A 19,181-nucleotide genomic window follows, 5' to 3' on the forward strand; every position below is an offset into this window, starting at 1 on the left:
CACCCAAATTCCTTATCACAATACCTATCATTTTAATGACTTGACAACTTTTGATAAAGAATTACTATATTTTTGGCCTAAATCAATAAATCATACAGAATTATAATATTTATGGGGATTCATTAAGGCTGTTTTATAAAGTTTCGTAAAAATATGAGTAATTTCAAAACATAATACAAGAACGCATTACAAAATAATAACCAAATGAAATTAAAAAGAAACTCAATTGCGCAAAAGCCTGAACTTAACTAAAAGTTCACATAATGTAATTTTTAGTTCAAATTAAACATCACTAACATCAAATTAATAAAAAATAACAAATGCAAATTCGAAAAACTGAAACAGATAAAAATATTTGTAACATTTTATGTATTTCTTTCTAGCCCTAAAAGTAACTAAGTTTTGTAATTAAAAGCCCGGTTTATTTACCCCAGTCCAACATTTGTCCATTAGGTTCGTAAGTAAAATGTAGTGTTCACGCGAAACTGTTAAATATTCAATAACTTTGCTTAATGGACAGCAAATATACTAAACGATCACTCTTGGGAAGTTTTATTGAATTTTAGTGCTCTAGTTTTGTTTGAATATAAATACTTTTTCAGCAATCATTTTCATGCACTGTAGACCCCAACTATCTACTCGTATATGACGCAAAGTAGAAACCACGTCGTCATAATTCGTAAAAACAACCACTTTCGAACTGAGATTCCATGAACTGGTAGTCTGTAGCAAATCCATACTAATATTATAAATGCGAGTGTGGCTGTCTGTCTGTCTGTCAATATGTCTGTCTGTCTGTCTGTCTGTCTGTTTGCTACGTTTTCACGGCCCAACGGCTGAACCGATTTTAATGAAATTTGGTACAGACATGGGATACATCCCGGGGAAGGACATAGGCTACTTACTTTTATCACGGAAAATCAAAGAGTTCCTACGGGATTTTAAAACCGAAATCCACGCGGGCGAAGTCGCAGTTATCCTCTATTACTTAATAATCAGCACGCTGATGCAAGAAGTTATAAAATTGCCTAACTAAGAACAATTTTGAAAAATTGATATGTGAAATTCAGCAAGCAAAATGGCGTCAAAGATAAAATTAAATTTTTTTTTGTTAATATGCTTAAACTCTTATGGTACACCCATACACTTATGTTTTGCCTCAGTTTGGGCGTGGAGAAGTTAATTTTAATTACAAATAAATTATATACTTTGTTTTCTTCATACGTAAATTAAAAATAATGCTTAATATCACTACACTCATTAATTTAATAATTTAATCAGCAGAACATATAATATTGATTTTTAATTTTGAAACAATAATATTCCTGAAAGGCAAAATGATTGTCATTGTTAGTTCGATCAGATTAATTAATTATTTATTTAAATCTAAGTTACTGCACTTACTAATTATTATATAAGTGAAGACCACCACTTTTCCAGTTTATAGTTGAATAAGATGTACTTACATAAAAATCTAATTTTTTTAAACAAATAAATATGCTTCGTGCAATTTATTACTATATAATCCATTCAGATCCTTACATAAATTCTTATTTCAATTTAAGATAGAACCTGTTTTCGTGTATAGATTAGAAAGACGAATCTTATTTTTTTAAATATCTTCTACGATAAGCAGACACTCTATAAATAGGTATGATTTATCCATACTTAACATAATTACATATTGAGTATTGATCAATATATATTTTATTTAAATATCATATTTACTTTAACACGATTTAAAGCTTCAATTTCTCCTTAAATAGATATAGTGAACTATATAAACGACATATTTTTGAGTGTTAGGTGAAATAGTAATCTTTAATATTTTATTCTTGTGCAAAATCCAACTACTTATTGTCAGACACTAAAAGAATGTTTGTAACATTCGACATTTTTAACAAAAGTTACACACCTTGCTATACATATTTGTATATTATTGATAAGTTTTGTAAAATCTCTTTTTAAATTTTAGAATAAATTCATTTATATATTTCAATGTCGACGACATAATTGATATGATATTATATAAATTGCAAGTTCGGTATAATGTTATTTATTTTAAAGTTTCTATTCTTGTAAATGACAACAATATTACAACATTCATTTAATATAATGATAGCTTACAATTATTATGTACATGATACGATCAAGTCTTGAATTTGAAATGTGCGTTTTTCATATAAAAATAAATATATATTATTATATTGATATAATATCATAACGTGTATACGATTCAAAAGGGTCGTGTTGTAAAACCAAAGAGTATATTTTTATTATAATAACAAGTGGATAGGACTAAAGGGTTTTAGAAAAAATGGCGATGTTTTTTTTTATCTACTAAGTAAACCTTCTTTAAATACAGTCACTAATTCTACTTTAAATTATTCGGGTATACATGTTTCAAGTTATGTTAAAGTGAACAATCAGAATCTAAGGACTTGATTATATTAATTCAATTGCCTTCTTGTTTGAAGTTTACTCGCAATAGACATAGATTTTTCGTGTTTTTTAAACATTTTTTTAAACTAGTTATCAATTAAATACTTCATATTTTGCAGGCGAGTTCAAAAAAGAGGGCACACAATAGAAATATGAGGGATAAATCCATTTCACTACTTTAACAGATAGATTATGTCTCATGTTTATAAATATCCGCTACGCTTTGATATCACTTAATATTCATTATAATAATATCTCCTCTACAGTAAATGGACATACAACCAATAACCCCTAATCACATTTACCTACTGTTAAATCTTTGGCATCTTGAGAAAATCCAGTAGAATCTCCTAAACTTAACCGCCATTTTGTAGATGTTTAATCATCTTAGCCTTTGAAGTTAGTCCCTTCATCTGTGAAAGAGTAAATAATTGCTTTTTCAACAACATCATCTCAACACGTTTGAAGAGCAATGTATAAATTCCATGGAAAAAACCGAACGTTGGTCAAAATGATTTAGTATGATATCCAATCGGTATATCTAGCCATAAAAATATCTATTTAGTTTCTCCAAAATACGTATAATCGTGCACGTCGCATTGCAAAAGGTATATCCGGGAATATTTGAAGATAATTGAGACATGTCATTTTGTATCTCAATTTTGACTGGGCAAGTTTGGAACCCTCGTAGCTTTAGTTAAGTTTACATCACTACATTATCTTACACATCCAAGAATCGATAACCAATAAGTGTACAACCTACATGATTTGACTTTGACTTTGATTTTGACTTAGGCTTAGACTTTTTTTCAGAAAGTACGTGCAATTTAGCTTCCGAGGGTTTTACTAGTTATTTTAAAGTTATCTACGAAGTTACCTTGAATTCAAGCAGTTCAACCCGTTGCTCTGTTGATCATTTGTCTTGCTGGTAAGGTTGACGTTGGTGGGCGGGCTCTTGTTGAGAGGATACCACTGTGCCACGGGTTTTCTTGCGTTATCCAGCATCTCAAGCCAGTGGTCGCGACCGATGCCGATCAGTGTGGAACCTATTGCTGTGCAGCCGATCAGCTCGTTTGGACCAATCCTGGTGCAGAAATTTGTTTTTCTTTATAAGAATACTAGCTGACGCCCGCGACTTCGTCCACGTGGATTTAGGTATTTCGAAATCCCGTGGGAACTCTTTGATTTTCCGGGATAAAAAGTAGCCTATGTGCTAATCCAGGATATTATCTATCTCCATTCTGAGTTTTAGCCAAATCCGTCCAGTGGTTTTTGCGTGAAGGAGTAACAAACACACACACACACACACACACACACACATACAAACTTTCGCCTTTATAATATTTATAAGAATATTGGGCATGCTAATCATGACTAATATTCCCCTTTTCCCTCCAATTAAGCGTAGAGCTTGTACCAGGAGTGGGTACGACAATAATACAACGGGTGGGTTTGAACCGCCGACCTTTTTGAATTCAGTCCGCTCCTCAACCGTTGAGCTATCGAGGCTCTAATTTGATTTGACTTTTGTTTAATTGGGAGTATATGAGGCGGACCCTCATAATAGAGGTTATTTTAATTCTTTCAAACTAATGAAAGGAAAAGTTCTCGCACTGTTGTAGATTAATCTAGATTTTTGAAATAAATTGTTGAGGTGCAATTCCAGAAAAACTCTGAAATTGCTCTCTAAACTCAACGAAAACTCTTGATAGGACCTCATGAATAATAATTGTATTACCTAGATATCATAACTTTGTTGGAACATTTCATATAGAAGTTGGTTCCACATTTAAGGTATATTATATTTTATCTTAATACAAGTGTAAATTAAAAATTTATAACATTCCCGATAAGTGAAGGTTACAGTAACTAGAAAAGAGCTGATAACTTTCAAACGGGTGAACCGATTTCCTTGGATTATAGCTAAGAACACACTCGATCAAGCCACCTTTCAAAAAATAAAAACTAAATTAAAATCGGCTCATTAGTTTAGGAGCTACGATGCCACAGACAGATACACAGATGCACACGTCAAACTTATAACACCCCTCTTTTTGGGTCGGGGGTTAAAAACTTACAGATCGTAATCGATGACTTTGACTAGTAGCGTGACGTCATACACGTTTTCCGCTGGCAAGTCGAAGACCAGAGCTTCGTTATACACCGGGCTCAGTGTGTTCTTCTTGACCGTCGTCTTTTTCTTCTTTATTCGTTTGCCTTGGCAGATGAGGCAGATTTTCACGTAGGGATCTGTAGCAAAATAATTTTATTGTTAGTTGCCTATTTTCATAGCAAAATATTTCCAGGCAAAGTTGTATGTACTGAATATCGCTGATGCCCGCGACTTCGTTCACGTGGATAAAGGTTTTTAAATATCCCGTGGGAACTCATTGGTTTTTCGGGATAAAAAGTAGCCTATGTATTAATCCAGGGTATAATTTATCTCCATTCCAAAGAGCCAAATCCGTCCAGCAGTTTTTGCGTGAAAGAGTAACAAACGTAAACACATACACACATAAACACAAACTTGCACCTTCATAATATTAGTGTGTCAACAGAGAGAGCGTTATGCTAACTTATCCACGGAATGAAGTTACTTAGTGTAGCGCTCTCTCTGTTTTTGTATGGGATTACGTAACATAGGGAACGCTATGCTAACTTCATTTTACGGATAGGGATAGCCAGCCGGTTTTAAATCCTAAACCTACTAGTTATGCTACAAAAATCATGGTAGATTGTAGGTGCAGTAATAACAAGTGTAAATTAAAAATTTATAACACCCCCGACAAGTGAAGGTTACAGTAACTAGAAAAAAGCTAATAACTTTCAAACGGCTGAACCGATTTTCTTGGATTATAGCTAAGAACACTCTCGATCAAGCCACCTTTCAAACAAAAAAAACTAAATTAAAATCGGTTCATTAATTTCGGAGCTACGGTGCTACAGACAGATACACAGATACACAGAAACTCAGATACACAGATACACACGTCAAACTTATAACACCCCTTTTTTTTGGTCGGGGATTAAAAAATAATAAACGGGTTTACCTGAGGATCCATTAATATCCATCGCTTTGAGATTCCTCCCTTTGATGACTGTCACAGTAAGTCGCCCAGCTGTGGGCAAATAGCAGAGCGACAGCATCAGCTCTCCAAGGTCTTTCTTCTCCTAGATAAAAGAAGTAAAAACGCTTAAACAAAAGCTACTTTTATTCAGATACAAGTTAGCCCTTGACTGCAATCTCACTTGGTGGTAAGTGATGATGCAGTCTAAAATGCGCCATTATAACGTTTGTGTTACATCTGAAACTATACTCCAAAAGACCATAAATTTTTGAAGTAAAACTTCATGAGGTGTTTTTTTTTAAATTCAGATACAAGATATCCCTTGACTGCAATCTCACCTGGTGGTAAGTGATGATGCAGATAAAATACGCCATTATAAAGTTTATGTTACACCTGAAACTATACTCCAAGAGACCATTAATTTTTGAAGTAAAACTTCATGAGGTGTTTTTTTTTATTATTCAGATACAAGTTATCCCTTGACTGCAATCTCACTTGGTGGTAAGTGATGATGCAGTTTAAGATAGAAGCGGGCCAGCCCGGACGGGTATGGCAGTTTTTATTAAACCCTTTGGTTTCTACACGGCATCGTACCAGAACGCTAAAACGGTTGGTGGCACGGCTTTGCCGGTAGAGTGGTTAGTAGATCGAACCTGCAACCTCTTACTAATAAGTCCACATTACCACTGCGCCACGGAGGTTTTTAAAAATGAATATACTAGTTTGGTGGAATAACACAGCAAAGCTATGAATTTTCTAAAAAATCACGTAGAACAACAGCGTCGAGATTATCTCGAATGAAATTTAGTTTTATGTCACCCAGAGATGTAGCATGTACGGTGTCAGCAGTCTAAATAAGATAAAGGCTGAGATATGTGACGACGGGTTGCGTGTATACAGATGGGCCATATGGAAAATTCATGATCCAATCTACAGAGCCTAGCTCTACTAACTAGGCTCAGGTTTGGTTATTTCATGACCGAGTCAGTAACCAATAAGCCAGGTATATAAGCCAGTTGGGTTCTATGGTAAGTTTATAAAACCTTGAAGGAATGAAAAGTGACTTCTCAGAATTTCTTCAATTTATAATTATTATTTATAATTTATTTTTTTACATTTTATTACAATTTATAATTATAACACCCCCGACAAGTGAAGGTTACAGTAACTAGAAAAGAGCAGATAACTTTCAAACGGCTTTACCGATTTTTGTGGATTATAGCTAAGAACACTCTCGATCAAGCCACCTTTCAAACAAAAAAAAACTAAATTAAAATCTGTTCATGAGTTTAGGAACTACGATGCCACAGACAGATACACAGATACACACGTCAAATTTATAACACCCCTCTTTTTGGGTCGGAGGTTAATGTATCTGGAAGCGGAATTTATCGCATGGATATACGTGAGTATTTATCGCATGGAAATTGGATTTCGACGCCCCGAATTTCCGTTCGATTCTCTTACAAACACGTTTCCCAAGGCTACTTAGGTAATAGAATAGTTCAAAGGAAAAGGTACTTAATATTCATGTAATGATATTCCAGATTTTTACGATGAAGGTTTTAAGATCGAGGCCCGGGTCGGCTTTATTGAGCCAATGATTAACGATCGGAACCTGTTACCATTACGATGAGGTTCCCAAATTTTTATGAGATCAAAACAAGATGAAAAGTAGGCTAAAAAAGCATATTTTTTAGAAATCTACCTATTTCTAAAAAAATATGCTTTGCCTACATTATCCACGAAGAACCCTGGTTAGTGGCAAATGCAATCACTACCCTTATTACAAATGCGAAAGTGTTCGTTTGGAGGGTTTTGGTTTTTGTTTGTCCTTCAATGATGTCGTAACAGAGCAGCGGATTGACTTGATGTTTTTAACCCCCGACCCAAAAAGAGGGGTGTTATAAGTTTGACGTGTGCATCTGTGTGTCTGTGTATCTGTGTATCTATCTGTGGCATCGTAGCTCCTAAGCTAATGAACCGATTTTAATTTGGTTTTTTTTTGTTTGAAAGGTGGCTTGATCGAGAGTGTTCTTAGCTATAATCGAAGAAAATCGGTGTAGCCGTTTGAAAGTTATCAGCTCTTTTCTAGTTTTCTTATAGAGGTTTTTGTGTCGGGGGTTTTTAAATTTTGAGTTATGCATGGTTGTTTTTGTAGACCTGGAGACGTAAGCTACTTATTATTTCGCAAAACCAAAAAGTTACCACGGGATTTCAAAAACCTAAATCCACACGGACGAAGTCGTGTGAATCAGCTAGTAACTTATAATATATACATCTTCATCATCATCTTTAGCCAATATGCTCTCACATAACATTGGACAAAGCCCCTTACTAAGTAATGTCAACGTACTCTATCTTCTGAGAGCTATGTACACATTTAAAGCTGAGTTTAAGTAGTTACGAAGACTCAAATCCACTCATCTCCATCGGTTTTCGCTGGCGATTAGACTATCGGGAATTCGATCCAACCACGGAATTGGGAATCAGCTTTAGGTACTTATTTGTTTTTGAAGTTTCAATTGGTGAGATAGTCTACAAGACTCCGAAAGATGAAGAAAACCTATAAAATGTTTAGACTACGCATTATCTCGATTCAAAAAGAGGTCTAATAGACCCCATCTAAATTGCCTCTCGATTGCCCCACGGGTAAACGAAGGCCTCCTCCGAAATGTTAAAGAAGCGATACGCGTAATAGATCGGTGGATGACCTTTTTTTGGGCTACTGCGGGGTAAAGCGATGATAGCAAAAAAGTTAAAATTTCAGCCTCTTATTTGGGAGATATGGGGTTCAATCACAGATTTATGGACCTTCAGCTTTTCAGAGTTAAATATCACTTCCTATAACGTGAAAAAAATATCGTGAGGTAACCCACTTTACCCTGTTGTGGCGTGATTGAAAGACAAACCGGTAAACGAACACACTTTCGCATTTATAATATTAGTAGAATTTTTAATTTTCAACCATTTAATTTCATCCACGCACCCAAATTATACACATAATTATTATTTCGACTATTCAAAAGCGCTTTAGGCAAAAATTAATTCTAATCTATTCTGAATAATTCTAGAATATTCTGTAACCATTTCGGATCGTAGCTTCTGGGTTTACAGTAGGTAAAGCAATGCTAGAACCTAATTCCATATTAGCTTATCCCCGGGGATTCTATCACGTGGAATGAATAATTTAGATCGAGCGTGACTAACTTCATGAAAGTCTAGTTGCAACATTATCTGTAAATGCAGTTTTCGATTTCCATGCGTATATTCTCATACCCCAAAAGGAATAAATAACTTGTTATTAAATTAAGTAAACGAAGGTGAAACATAAAAAGCAAACATAAAAACAGAGAAAAGTCCCACAATTTCACAGACCTTTAGTGAGTTACATAACCGAGAAATATAATAACTCTCAAAGAATGTAATGCAAAACCCCTTTCAAAGTAATTTGGGTTATATTGAAGAGTTATTTTAAGACACACACAAACAGCATCTTTGGAATATTATCCAAAAAATATTCATACTTTTTCCATATGTTAATTTCAAATGTATTGCACATACATTTCAATTTATTACTTAGATGCATATGCGTATTAGGGAAGGAATTAGAAAATAAAATTATATTGAAGAGCAGAAATAAAATAAAAAGTATATATATATATAGCGATGAAATTGTATGACATTTTTGTAGTAGAAGTAAGTGTAACCTTAGAATTTCTTTTATTTATTAATTATTAGCAACACAAAGATACAAAAAAATAAGAAAAAAAGGCTTAGTAAATATTTTTCAGGATTTTACAGGGGTGTACCCAAAATGGCACAATGGCCACTTAAGAGTCAAAATCCGCCATAACAGGTTTGTCATTGCGAACTGTTTTCTTGCATTTTTACGACCCCAACAGAGTAATTTTGGCAAATGATACAAGGGATATTCTTAGGAAGTTTTTCAGGAACGTGATCAGCGCCGTCTAGTTGTGACGATGGGTGAGCAGAGTGGCTTTGGATCGATTCCTTGAGATAAATTCTGACTATACTTCGTCGAGATAATAATTCGATTCATGGGGTGAGCTTTACAGGCAATCGCCAGGCATTTCATATTGCCATGTCAATCATGTATGTGAGTGAGATCCACTACTATTTTCGCTGTGAATGCCGATTTGATACAACAATATTGATTGGTCCATTTCAACCACTCCATTCATGCCCTTGTTGTAATTTTGGAACAAATGTAGAGTCTTTCATACGATTTTCGTTCAGAGTTCAATCGTAAGATACTGTTCTAATTTTCGAATAACTTGCAGTTCACTTTCGTAAAACTAGGACATTCAAAATGGATTGATTTGGTCCAATACAACTTTTCAATTTGTGGCGAACTGATTCTAATTCGAACTCTTTTGACAGCCAACGCCTCATCATCACTGCTGCTTTCAGCACCAGAAAGAGTACCTATCAACATTGTGAACAAATCTAAATGAAAAACAGAAAACTTCTGACTCACTCAGCAACTGACACATCAGCGCTTTGCCCAAACTCTTGGATGTAAAAAGCTGAAATTTTGCATAAATGTTTTTTTTTATAACGTTGATGAAGAATAAGGTCGTATTTTGCAAAATTCCCACGGGAGCTAAGCCGCAGGTGGTCGCAAGTATTTCTATATTTTCAAGAAACTCATTTGGCGAGCCTGATGGAGTCTGGTTGTCATCAAACCCCTCTTCTTCATCAGTAACGGCGTCAATCTTTCGTGGATTTATAGCGAAATCATACTTCAAACTGTTATATCTATCTACTAAGATCATATTAACAGGGCTCTCTCCGTCACTCGTTTCCACTCGTTTCATACAATCGTAGTTCCAATTTCATTTGAATATTAAGCAACCAAAGTCTATGAAATTTTGCAGACATATTCTAGAAACTAATATCTGTGTCTGTGGTGTTTTAGATTTTTCTAAAAATATGTAGTTTTAAAATTACAGGGGCTCAAAGATTTGTATGAAATTTTTTAAGACGCGTAACTTTGAAACCGAATATTTTAACAGAAATCTGGAAAACCACAGACATAGATATTAGTTTCTAGAATATGTCTGCAAAATTTCATGGACTTTGGTCGCTTAATATTCAAATGAAATTGGAACTACGATTGTATGAAAAGAGTGGAAACGAGTGACGGAGAGAGCCCTCTTAATAGCTTCCTCTAATCTTCAAAGGTTGTATTTGGCACTATAATGCCTTTTCAGTTAATTTTGATAATCTGTAAAAATAGTTATATTGAGTGTTTTAGTACTATACTTGTGGCCATTGTACCCAAATTGGTACAGTAATATTTCAAGTCCTATAAAATTTTATATACTTAGTATAAGAAACTAAAAAAGCTTGCAAATATATAGTAATTTATTGAATTTGCCAAAATATAATTATTATTCATGAAATATTTTATAAACATAATATTATAATTATAAAACTATACATACCTCCACATGTCTCTCGATAACGAAATTTGATGGATCGTTACCAAAATAATACTGATGATAATTAATTTTTTTTATGTTATATTCAATCACTGCACTTTCAACTACTCATAAATGTAATAATATATTAACTGATGTCAATACTTTTTTTATTTAACTTCAATAAGTAAGTGTTCCCAAATTGGTACGGCGGTCAAGAATGGGTTAACCTATAGCTTCAGCTAGTCAAGATATAGTGAAATTTTGTGATCCCTTCAAGACAATAACCATAATTTTTAGAGTTCCGTATCTGAAGAGTGTCAACTGGACTTCTTATTAAGACTCCGCTGTCTTAGTAAGAATTTTAAAAATTGAACAGTTTTATTTCTTGTGCGATGGTACGGAACCCTTCGTTCCGACTCGCACTTCATCATTTTTTTGTATCGAGATTTATTCGACAATGCTTTCTCGTAGTTTTTGCAACTGTAAACTTGGACTCCAGCTTTCATAATAATAGTAGTTTAATTAATTAATATAAATATATCCGAAAAGGCACCTGTTTCTTTGTCATTTCTTTACTGCTCCGAACGGGCATAGCTAGATTCTATCCTGGACAAAGTTTCCCGAGGATTTTCCTTTTTTAAATCGTAAATCCACACAGGTGAAGTGGCAGGTAAAAATAGGTTTTTTTTTGGCCCATCTTTCTCACACTAATTGGACTTAACGGTCAATGATAGTGACAAAAATTATAGCCATAATATAATATCTTGTGACAGTCACCGGCTGAAGAAACAACTCACGGATTTTTTTTTCCGAGATTGAAATATCCTCTATCCTAGCGACACGTAGCGGCAAAAAGTTTTATGACAAAGCCCCTAGTGAATTCTACGAAAGTAGTTAGAAAGATAGATGCCAATCTTATAACAAGAAAACAGTTTGATACCCATATAATAAAAAATCTTGTCAGCGGATAAACTTCGTAACAGTACTTTTATTATATAACAAATTTAAGAGCGCGAAACTTGGAAACACTTTTTCACTGCCAATTTCCAAGAGAGATTTTCTTTAAAAGTAGACGAGACAAAAATTGCCTGTTGTTTTTCTGTTACACATTGTATGAAGTTTTCTTTATCTAAGAAATTTTTATTTATTTTGGAAAGTTTGTTGTTAGTGACACAATGCTCGACTTAAAATGGAGTCATGACTTAGCAAGATATTATTAAAAAAACGCTTGCGTACTCGGGTATTTTTGCCAACATTTTGCACGATAAATCAAAAACTATTATACATAAAAATAAATAAAAATCTGTTTTAGAATGTACAGGTAAAGCTTCTTCTACTTCTCATGCTCGTAAAGTTCTTATTTATGCTGGGCGTCAGCGGACTAAAACTGCTTTTTATGTTTTCATGCATAAAAGTGTTGTATGGTAATTTCTTTAATTAGTAGGCGTATGTTATCCATTAAGCTACATTGGGTGTTACATCAAAAGATTAACTCCAATCTTGAACTTCCGTAGTGGATATATCGATCTACGTATTTGGCGTCATTGTACCTGCGCAGTGGGTGATTTTTCATACGCAATGACCAGAAGAGGTGAAGTATATAAGAGTGAGCACACCCACAGGTCACGGTTGCGTATCACGTTTTACATTTCCTCGCAATCAAAGTGATAAACGTGTTGGGCTAAAATATTTACTGTTTGTATATGTATGTATAGTGGGTGTTGGTTGTTTTATGCCCTTGTTGTATAATCAGGTTGAGATTACAATCGGGCTATGAGGCGGGGGGACGTCTGAGTGATTTAGTGCGTCTGGATGAGTCTGTTGGTGCGGGTGTGCGGGGCGTCCCCACCCCGGTTGCCATCTCAACCTGTCGCGCACTAAACTATTTCTTGTCATTAGCTGTCACGATTATGTTTGATCAGCTGACCCACCCATACGGGAAAAAGTTAGAAAAATCCTTTCTTCCAGGCCTATGTTCTAAAGAAAACCAAAAAACAATAATATTTTGAGTTTTTAGACCAGTGTTTTGCTAGTTTTTTTTTAAAGAAGAATACCTGGGGCGGCGCAAGGATGTTCATGGTGTACTCGATCTCCTGCTGAAGGTCAGCGGATTCCAGCAGGCCCTTCAACACCACGTGGCCTATGAGGTCGTGTCGGCTGAAGCGGTCGAAATCGTATACCGAGAACTGCAGGTAGCGCTGCCGAAGCTCTTCGTATGGGACGCTAAGGAGACAGAAATACATACGGTAAGACAGGTTTCGACAGGTACGACTTTGTTGTCTGTCTGTCTGTCCGTGTGTCCATCTGTCGTGTCTGTCAACGAAACCTATAGGGTACTTCCCGTTGACCTAGAATCATGAAGATTCTAGGTCAATGGGTACCCAGGTATTCCGGTACCCTACCGGTTATCTTGACAGACACGACAGATGGTCACACGGATAGACGGACAGACAACGAAGCGATCCTATAAGGGCTCCTTTTTCCTTTCGAGGTACGGACCCCTAAAAAGAAAAGAACTAATAACTAGATGCAACTTTCCAAAGTTACGCAATCTTGATGCAGAATATTTTCTAGAATAATCAAGAAACAAGATGAAAAGCAACATCAAGAGTTGGAAACTTTAATCTACAATTAAAATCTTAAGTAAGAAATGCCGAAGTTACTCGTAGTTCTTCGCGAGATTTGCACTTCGCTAACTTTATTTTTAGTATCTTTCCGTAACTCCAGAGAAAAAAAGGAACCCTTACAGGACTTGGTAGTCTGTTTGTCTGTCTGTCCATCTGTCTGTCTCTCGTTTCTGTCAATAGCTGTCAAGGGAATCAAAATCCTTTGGATAAATAGGTCTTACAGCACAAGTAAAAGAAAAATAAAGCGGTCACGATAAAAAAAGATTCTTTACCTGAACAGGAAGGTTTCATTGAATACAGGGTTGAGATTCTTGCGATGCACTTTGGTCTGGAACTTCTTCTTGCGGTCTGGTAGAAGGAACACCTTGATGTAGGGATCACTGCTGCCTGATACATCCTTTATGGGCAAGTCGCGGGCTTCGAATATCTGGTTAACAAAAGGAAAGTTTATTAAAGTATGTTGTTATTAAGTACATGGTTTATTTGTGCACGAAGTTGCCTCAAAATTTGGCCTGCAATATTTGAAGGTTTATGCTTTTCAAACTAAATATACTATAAGGAATAAAATATAACAAGTGTAAATTAAAAATGTATAACACCCCCGACAAGTGAAGGTTACAGTAATAACTAGAAAAGGGCTGATAACTTTCAAACGGCTGAACCGATTTTCTTGGATTATAGCTAAGAACACTCTCGATCAAGCCACCTTTCAAACAACAAAAAAAACTAAATTTAAATTGGTTCATTAGTTTAGGAGCTACGATGCCACAGACAGATACACAGATACACACGTCAAACTTATAACAACCCTCTTTTTGGGTCGGGGGTTAGTGAAAAGAGAAATCGATAATTGCCATGTTTTAGAACAAGAACAACGAATAATATCGTTTGTATAAAGAAGTACGTATAAAGTGTAAACTTAACAAGGTGAGGTAACTTGAGTAATTCAAAAGAAAACAACTAACAAAGAACGTAAATAACTAATATGACCATATCACTTTATATTCATATTTACTTTCTCTATTTTTAGTTGATACCTAGGCTCCAAAAGTTAGAGGTACTAAATGTCTATTCTGCCCGCGACACCAAGGCACAGTAACAAATTTATAGCTGCAATAAAAGTATCTTGTTTTGTGACATTGTTAAAAGTATGAACTATAACATAATATGCCTTTACTAAATGAAAATGTATACATAGGCTAGGGGGGCGACACATACAGACGGAATGACATATTACGATTAAAATTGGATTGTTAAAAAAAAAAAAAAATTACAAGATATTTCATAGACATTAATAGCCTCATCTGGTGACAGGAGGGCTGGCTCATTTTTTGCGCAACGGATCAGCCTGGCTCTCCAGCACGGAAATGCAGCCAGTTTCTTGGCACCCTTAGTATGTATATTTGGATTTCTGTGTTGGCACCATTCCACGCGGGCATGATTTGTATTGTAATTAGATGAGGCTAGTTTTAAATTTTATTGTAATATTTCAATAAAAAATATAAAAGGACACTCACACTCAGGAACAGAATGAATAAGTGCTTACATCTTACCTTTACAACAAGAGCTTCTACTTCTTGGTCGTACTTCAAGGCAAAGTGCAGCTTTCCACAGAACTCCAAATCGCCGCTATCGGTAGACGATTGACGGACCAGTTCGTTCTTGTAGAGTTCCGGCTATGGGCAGAAACATGTATGTAATAGAATATCCATCTTTTGCCTTGGGAAATCAATTGGGGAATCAACTCCCATCGGCGGTGTTCCCACTAGATTACGACATAGGATTGGTTATTCACAGGGCGGACTAACAAATTCCTGAAAGGCCGGCAACGCATCGGCGCGGCTTAACCTCTCGTGCTGTAAGTAAATGTTTATGGACGGCGGTAATCACTTAACATCAGCTGAACTCTTTGATTTTCCGGGATAAAGAGTAGCTTTTATCACTTTCCAGGTCTTCAACTATACCCATGCAAAAAATCACGTCAATTAGTCTTTTGCGAGCAATACATTTATAATCGGTTTTATTTTTCTTTTGAAAATTTTTTATTTCACAATTTTTAGTGGCCCCACTGTACTATAATATGCTATGCCCAGTTAAACCCCTACTGTTTACTAAGCTATTACACTGATCGCGAGCAATTTGCTCCATTGAGGAGTTCTGTTCTCCATCTCTGAAGATATTCATCAGATCTTCACCAAATTTATAAGGGACCACCTGCACAGTATACCCTTTCAAAAAAAAAAAAAAAATTTTCCAAATCGGTTCAGGGGTCTTTGAGTAATCGGAACATACATTAAAAAAAAAGATTCCGACGAATTGAGAACCTCCTCCGTTTTTTGAAGTCGGTTAAAAACCTAAGAAATTAAAAAAGCAAAATGATAATAATATACTGTATTCAAAAACAATTTTGTACATCAAAGGTGCTTCCGTTCGTATAAATAAATCTTTAGAATAGAAACGCTAGATTTCACAGGAAATACCAAAAATAAGTACGCGCCTACATTCTCAGGGGAAAATATCTATTGATACGAAACGCGGACGTCATACATTGATACTTTATAAGAAAGCCTTAATCCCGCCTAAGGCTCGCGGAAGCCCTCTATAAGCTTGTTAAAGGCTTAATAATAGAGTTATAGTTCCTAGGTATATCGCATCTAACATGCTTTTCATTATATCCAAGCTCATATTATGAGCTCAAAATATGAGTAAAAACTGGCCAAGTGCGAGTCAGACTCGCGCACTGAGGGTTCCGTACTCGGGTATCTTTTCCAACATTTCGCACGATAAATCAAAAACTATTATACATAAAAATAAATAAAAATCTGTTTTAGGATGTACAGGTAAAGCCCTTTCATATGATACCCCACTTGGTATAGTTATCTTATTTTGAAAATTGAAACACATTTTAATTTCTTTTTAAATGATGTAACCACAAATTCGCGGTTTTCAGATTTATTCCTGTACTTGTGTTATAAGACCTACCTACCTACCAAATATGATTCTAGGTCAACGGGAAGTACCCTATATGTTTCTTGACAGACACGACGGACGGACGGATGGACAGACAGACAGACAGACAACAAAGTGATTCTATAAGGGTTCCGTTTTTCCTTTTGAGGTACGGAACCCTAAAAACAACAACATACAATCGAATTGAGAAACTCGTCCTTGTTTGAAGTCGGTTAGAAAGAATACGGATGCTGCAAATTGCGCAGAAAATTTTAGCAAATAAAATAGTATCTATTGATATCAAATGCGGATCTCCACACAATAATACTCGTGTATGAATTTCAGTCTCATATCCAATAAAAAGGCCCGCGGCAATGGAAAAATACTCTTTAAGCTTGTTAAAGGCTTATTAGAGGAAATGTTTCTCTGATAAGACCTGACATGCTTTTCGTTATATCCATGCTTACTTTGTGACTTTATGTAGACTCAGAGACAACTTGGAAAATGTGAACTTAATCATTATTTATGATGTTGTCTTTACGTGCAACTTGTTTGTGTTTGTTGCCACGTGTTTTGAACTTTTTCCATCTTTTTACGGACCTCCGATCCATACCTCAAAAGGAAAAACTATTATATGATCAATTCGTTGTCTGGCTGTCTGTCTGTCTTGTATGTTAAGACTTAAGACTCGTCAAGAGAATTAAAAATTATAGAGTAGGTACTAGCCGATGCCCGCAAATTCGCCCGCGTGGATTTAGGTTTTCGAAATCCCGTGGGAACTCTTCGATTTTCCGGGATAAAAAGTAGCCTATGTGCTAATCCAAGATATTATCTATCTCCATTCCGAATTTCAGCCAAATCCGTCTAGTAGTTTTTGCTTGAAGGAGTAACAAACACACACACACACACACACACACACACACACACACACACACACACACACACACACACACACACACACACACACACACACACACACACACACAAACTTTCGCCTTTATAATATTAGTGTGACTTTGCGTTGATGAAAATTTGGCAGGTAGCAATGTCTTACAGCATAAGTTAAGGGAAAAATCCGATAACAATGATTTTGTGGTTACACTTTAAAAAAGTTAAAAAGTTCTTGTATAATGGTACAGAACCCTTAATGTGCGAGTCCGACTGACACTTGACCGGTTTTTGTTTGAAGAAAAAAGTTAAAAACTCCCATTCGCATTCAATTATGAAAATGTGAATGAACTTAGGAATGTTGTGTGTATGTGTGCAACGACCTCGTGTTTCAAATAAATTACCAAAAATAAAGAATGTCTGTTAGGCCTGAATTTGGCCAGTTATATTCCAAATAATATATAAAAGGACAAGGTGCTGATCATCAATGTACAGCTCAAGGTACTGGACAGATCGGCCTATTTGGCATGTCGATATATTATGAGTATATTATGAGGTAGACATCCGCTAAGAAAGGATTCCTGAACTTCAACCTTTTTAGTGTGTAAAATAGACGACTGATATTATGTGTAGTCAACGCGGCCGAAGTCGTGGGCATAAGGTAGTTAACCTATAAAAGTTACTTTAATGTTATCAGTACATTTTCTGATGGAGCAGAATTAGAAGAAGAAAGTTGAGTAATTAAGTTAATTAAGCAAATTTAACTTTAAATAAAATTGATGGATGATGATAGAGACGTAAGCCTTTCTATATTTTAAGCTCAGTGAATGGGTAATTTTATAGTATTTTTAACCCCCGACCCAAAAAGAGGGGTGTTATAAGTTTGGCGTGTGTATCTGTCTGTGGCATCATAGCTCCTTAACTAATGAACCGATTTTAATTTAGTTTGTTTGTCAAGAAACAGTTAAAAATTATTTTGCTATAATCCGCCAACAGAATAAATCTGTATGGTCAAACATGCAGTTACAAGCTAAGCACCGCTTACCTCCCCAACCAAGCAATAAAGCCAAGTTCCCAAGCAAGCACTGCCACCACCATTCACATGCAACACCACACAAGACTTTTCCACTACGCAGAGAGTATTTTTAACTGTTTCTTGCTAAACATGAACTTCCGCAAAGTAACGCCTGATTCTATCCAATAGTTTGTTTGTGTTTCAAAGGTGGCTTGATCGAGAGTGTTCTTAGCTATAATCCAAGAAAATCGGTTCAGCCGTTTGAAAGTTATCATTCAGCGCTTTTCTAGTTACTGTAACCTTCACTTGTCGGGGATGTTATAAATTTTTAATTTACACTTAAATTAAGTAGGTACTAGGGAAAGATAACTAGGTGGCTTACCTACCTACTTGTTGATTTGTAAGCATGTTTTCCAATAAAACGAAAACCCTACCAGCGCGTCGTAGATAGACTTGTGAAAAGCTTGTTACGGGCTTATTATATTAGATGGATCCATATGATACCTTTGGAAAATGTTTTTCGATAAAGTCTGGCTTAATTTTATTAGGTTGGAGAAAAGTTTTCTAAAGAAATTGCTTAGGTAAATCTTTTTGTAGATCTGAGCTGGATTCTTTTGCTGATGGTAAGTGTTATCTATCTATACAAGTGTAAATTAATTTATAACACCCCCGACAAGTGCAGGTTACAGTAACTAGAAAAGAGCTGATAACTTTCAAACGGCTGAACCGATTTTCTTGGATT

The 19,181-nt window shown here is 35.4% G+C and overlaps 1 protein-coding gene across 3 annotated transcripts in view; it reads right to left on the reverse strand.

The window, feature by feature from the left end:
- Positions 1-885: 885 nt before the first annotated feature.
- LOC123876415 (synaptotagmin-10-like) overlaps positions 886-19,181 on the reverse strand; it is an 80,294-nt gene continuing 61,998 nt past the window's right edge. For all 3 annotated transcript variants that reach the window (XM_045922665.1, XM_045922664.1, XM_045922666.1), the window contains exons 5-11: positions 15,141-15,263; positions 13,860-14,014; positions 13,015-13,183; positions 5,493-5,613; positions 4,521-4,692; positions 3,320-3,526; positions 886-2,855 (exon numbers count right to left, since the gene is read on the reverse strand). In XM_045922665.1, coding sequence (XP_045778621.1) covers positions 2,852-2,855; positions 3,320-3,526; positions 4,521-4,692; positions 5,493-5,613; positions 13,015-13,183; positions 13,860-14,014; positions 15,141-15,263 — 951 coding nt within the window. In that variant the 3' untranslated portion in view covers positions 886-2,851. The remainder of the gene's footprint in view (positions 2,856-3,319; positions 3,527-4,520; positions 4,693-5,492; positions 5,614-13,014; positions 13,184-13,859; positions 14,015-15,140; positions 15,264-19,181) is intronic.

This window comes from Maniola jurtina, chromosome 21 (assembly GCF_905333055.1).
Source record: "Maniola jurtina chromosome 21, ilManJurt1.1, whole genome shotgun sequence".
NCBI classification, from domain to species: domain Eukaryota; kingdom Metazoa; phylum Arthropoda; class Insecta; order Lepidoptera; family Nymphalidae; genus Maniola; species Maniola jurtina.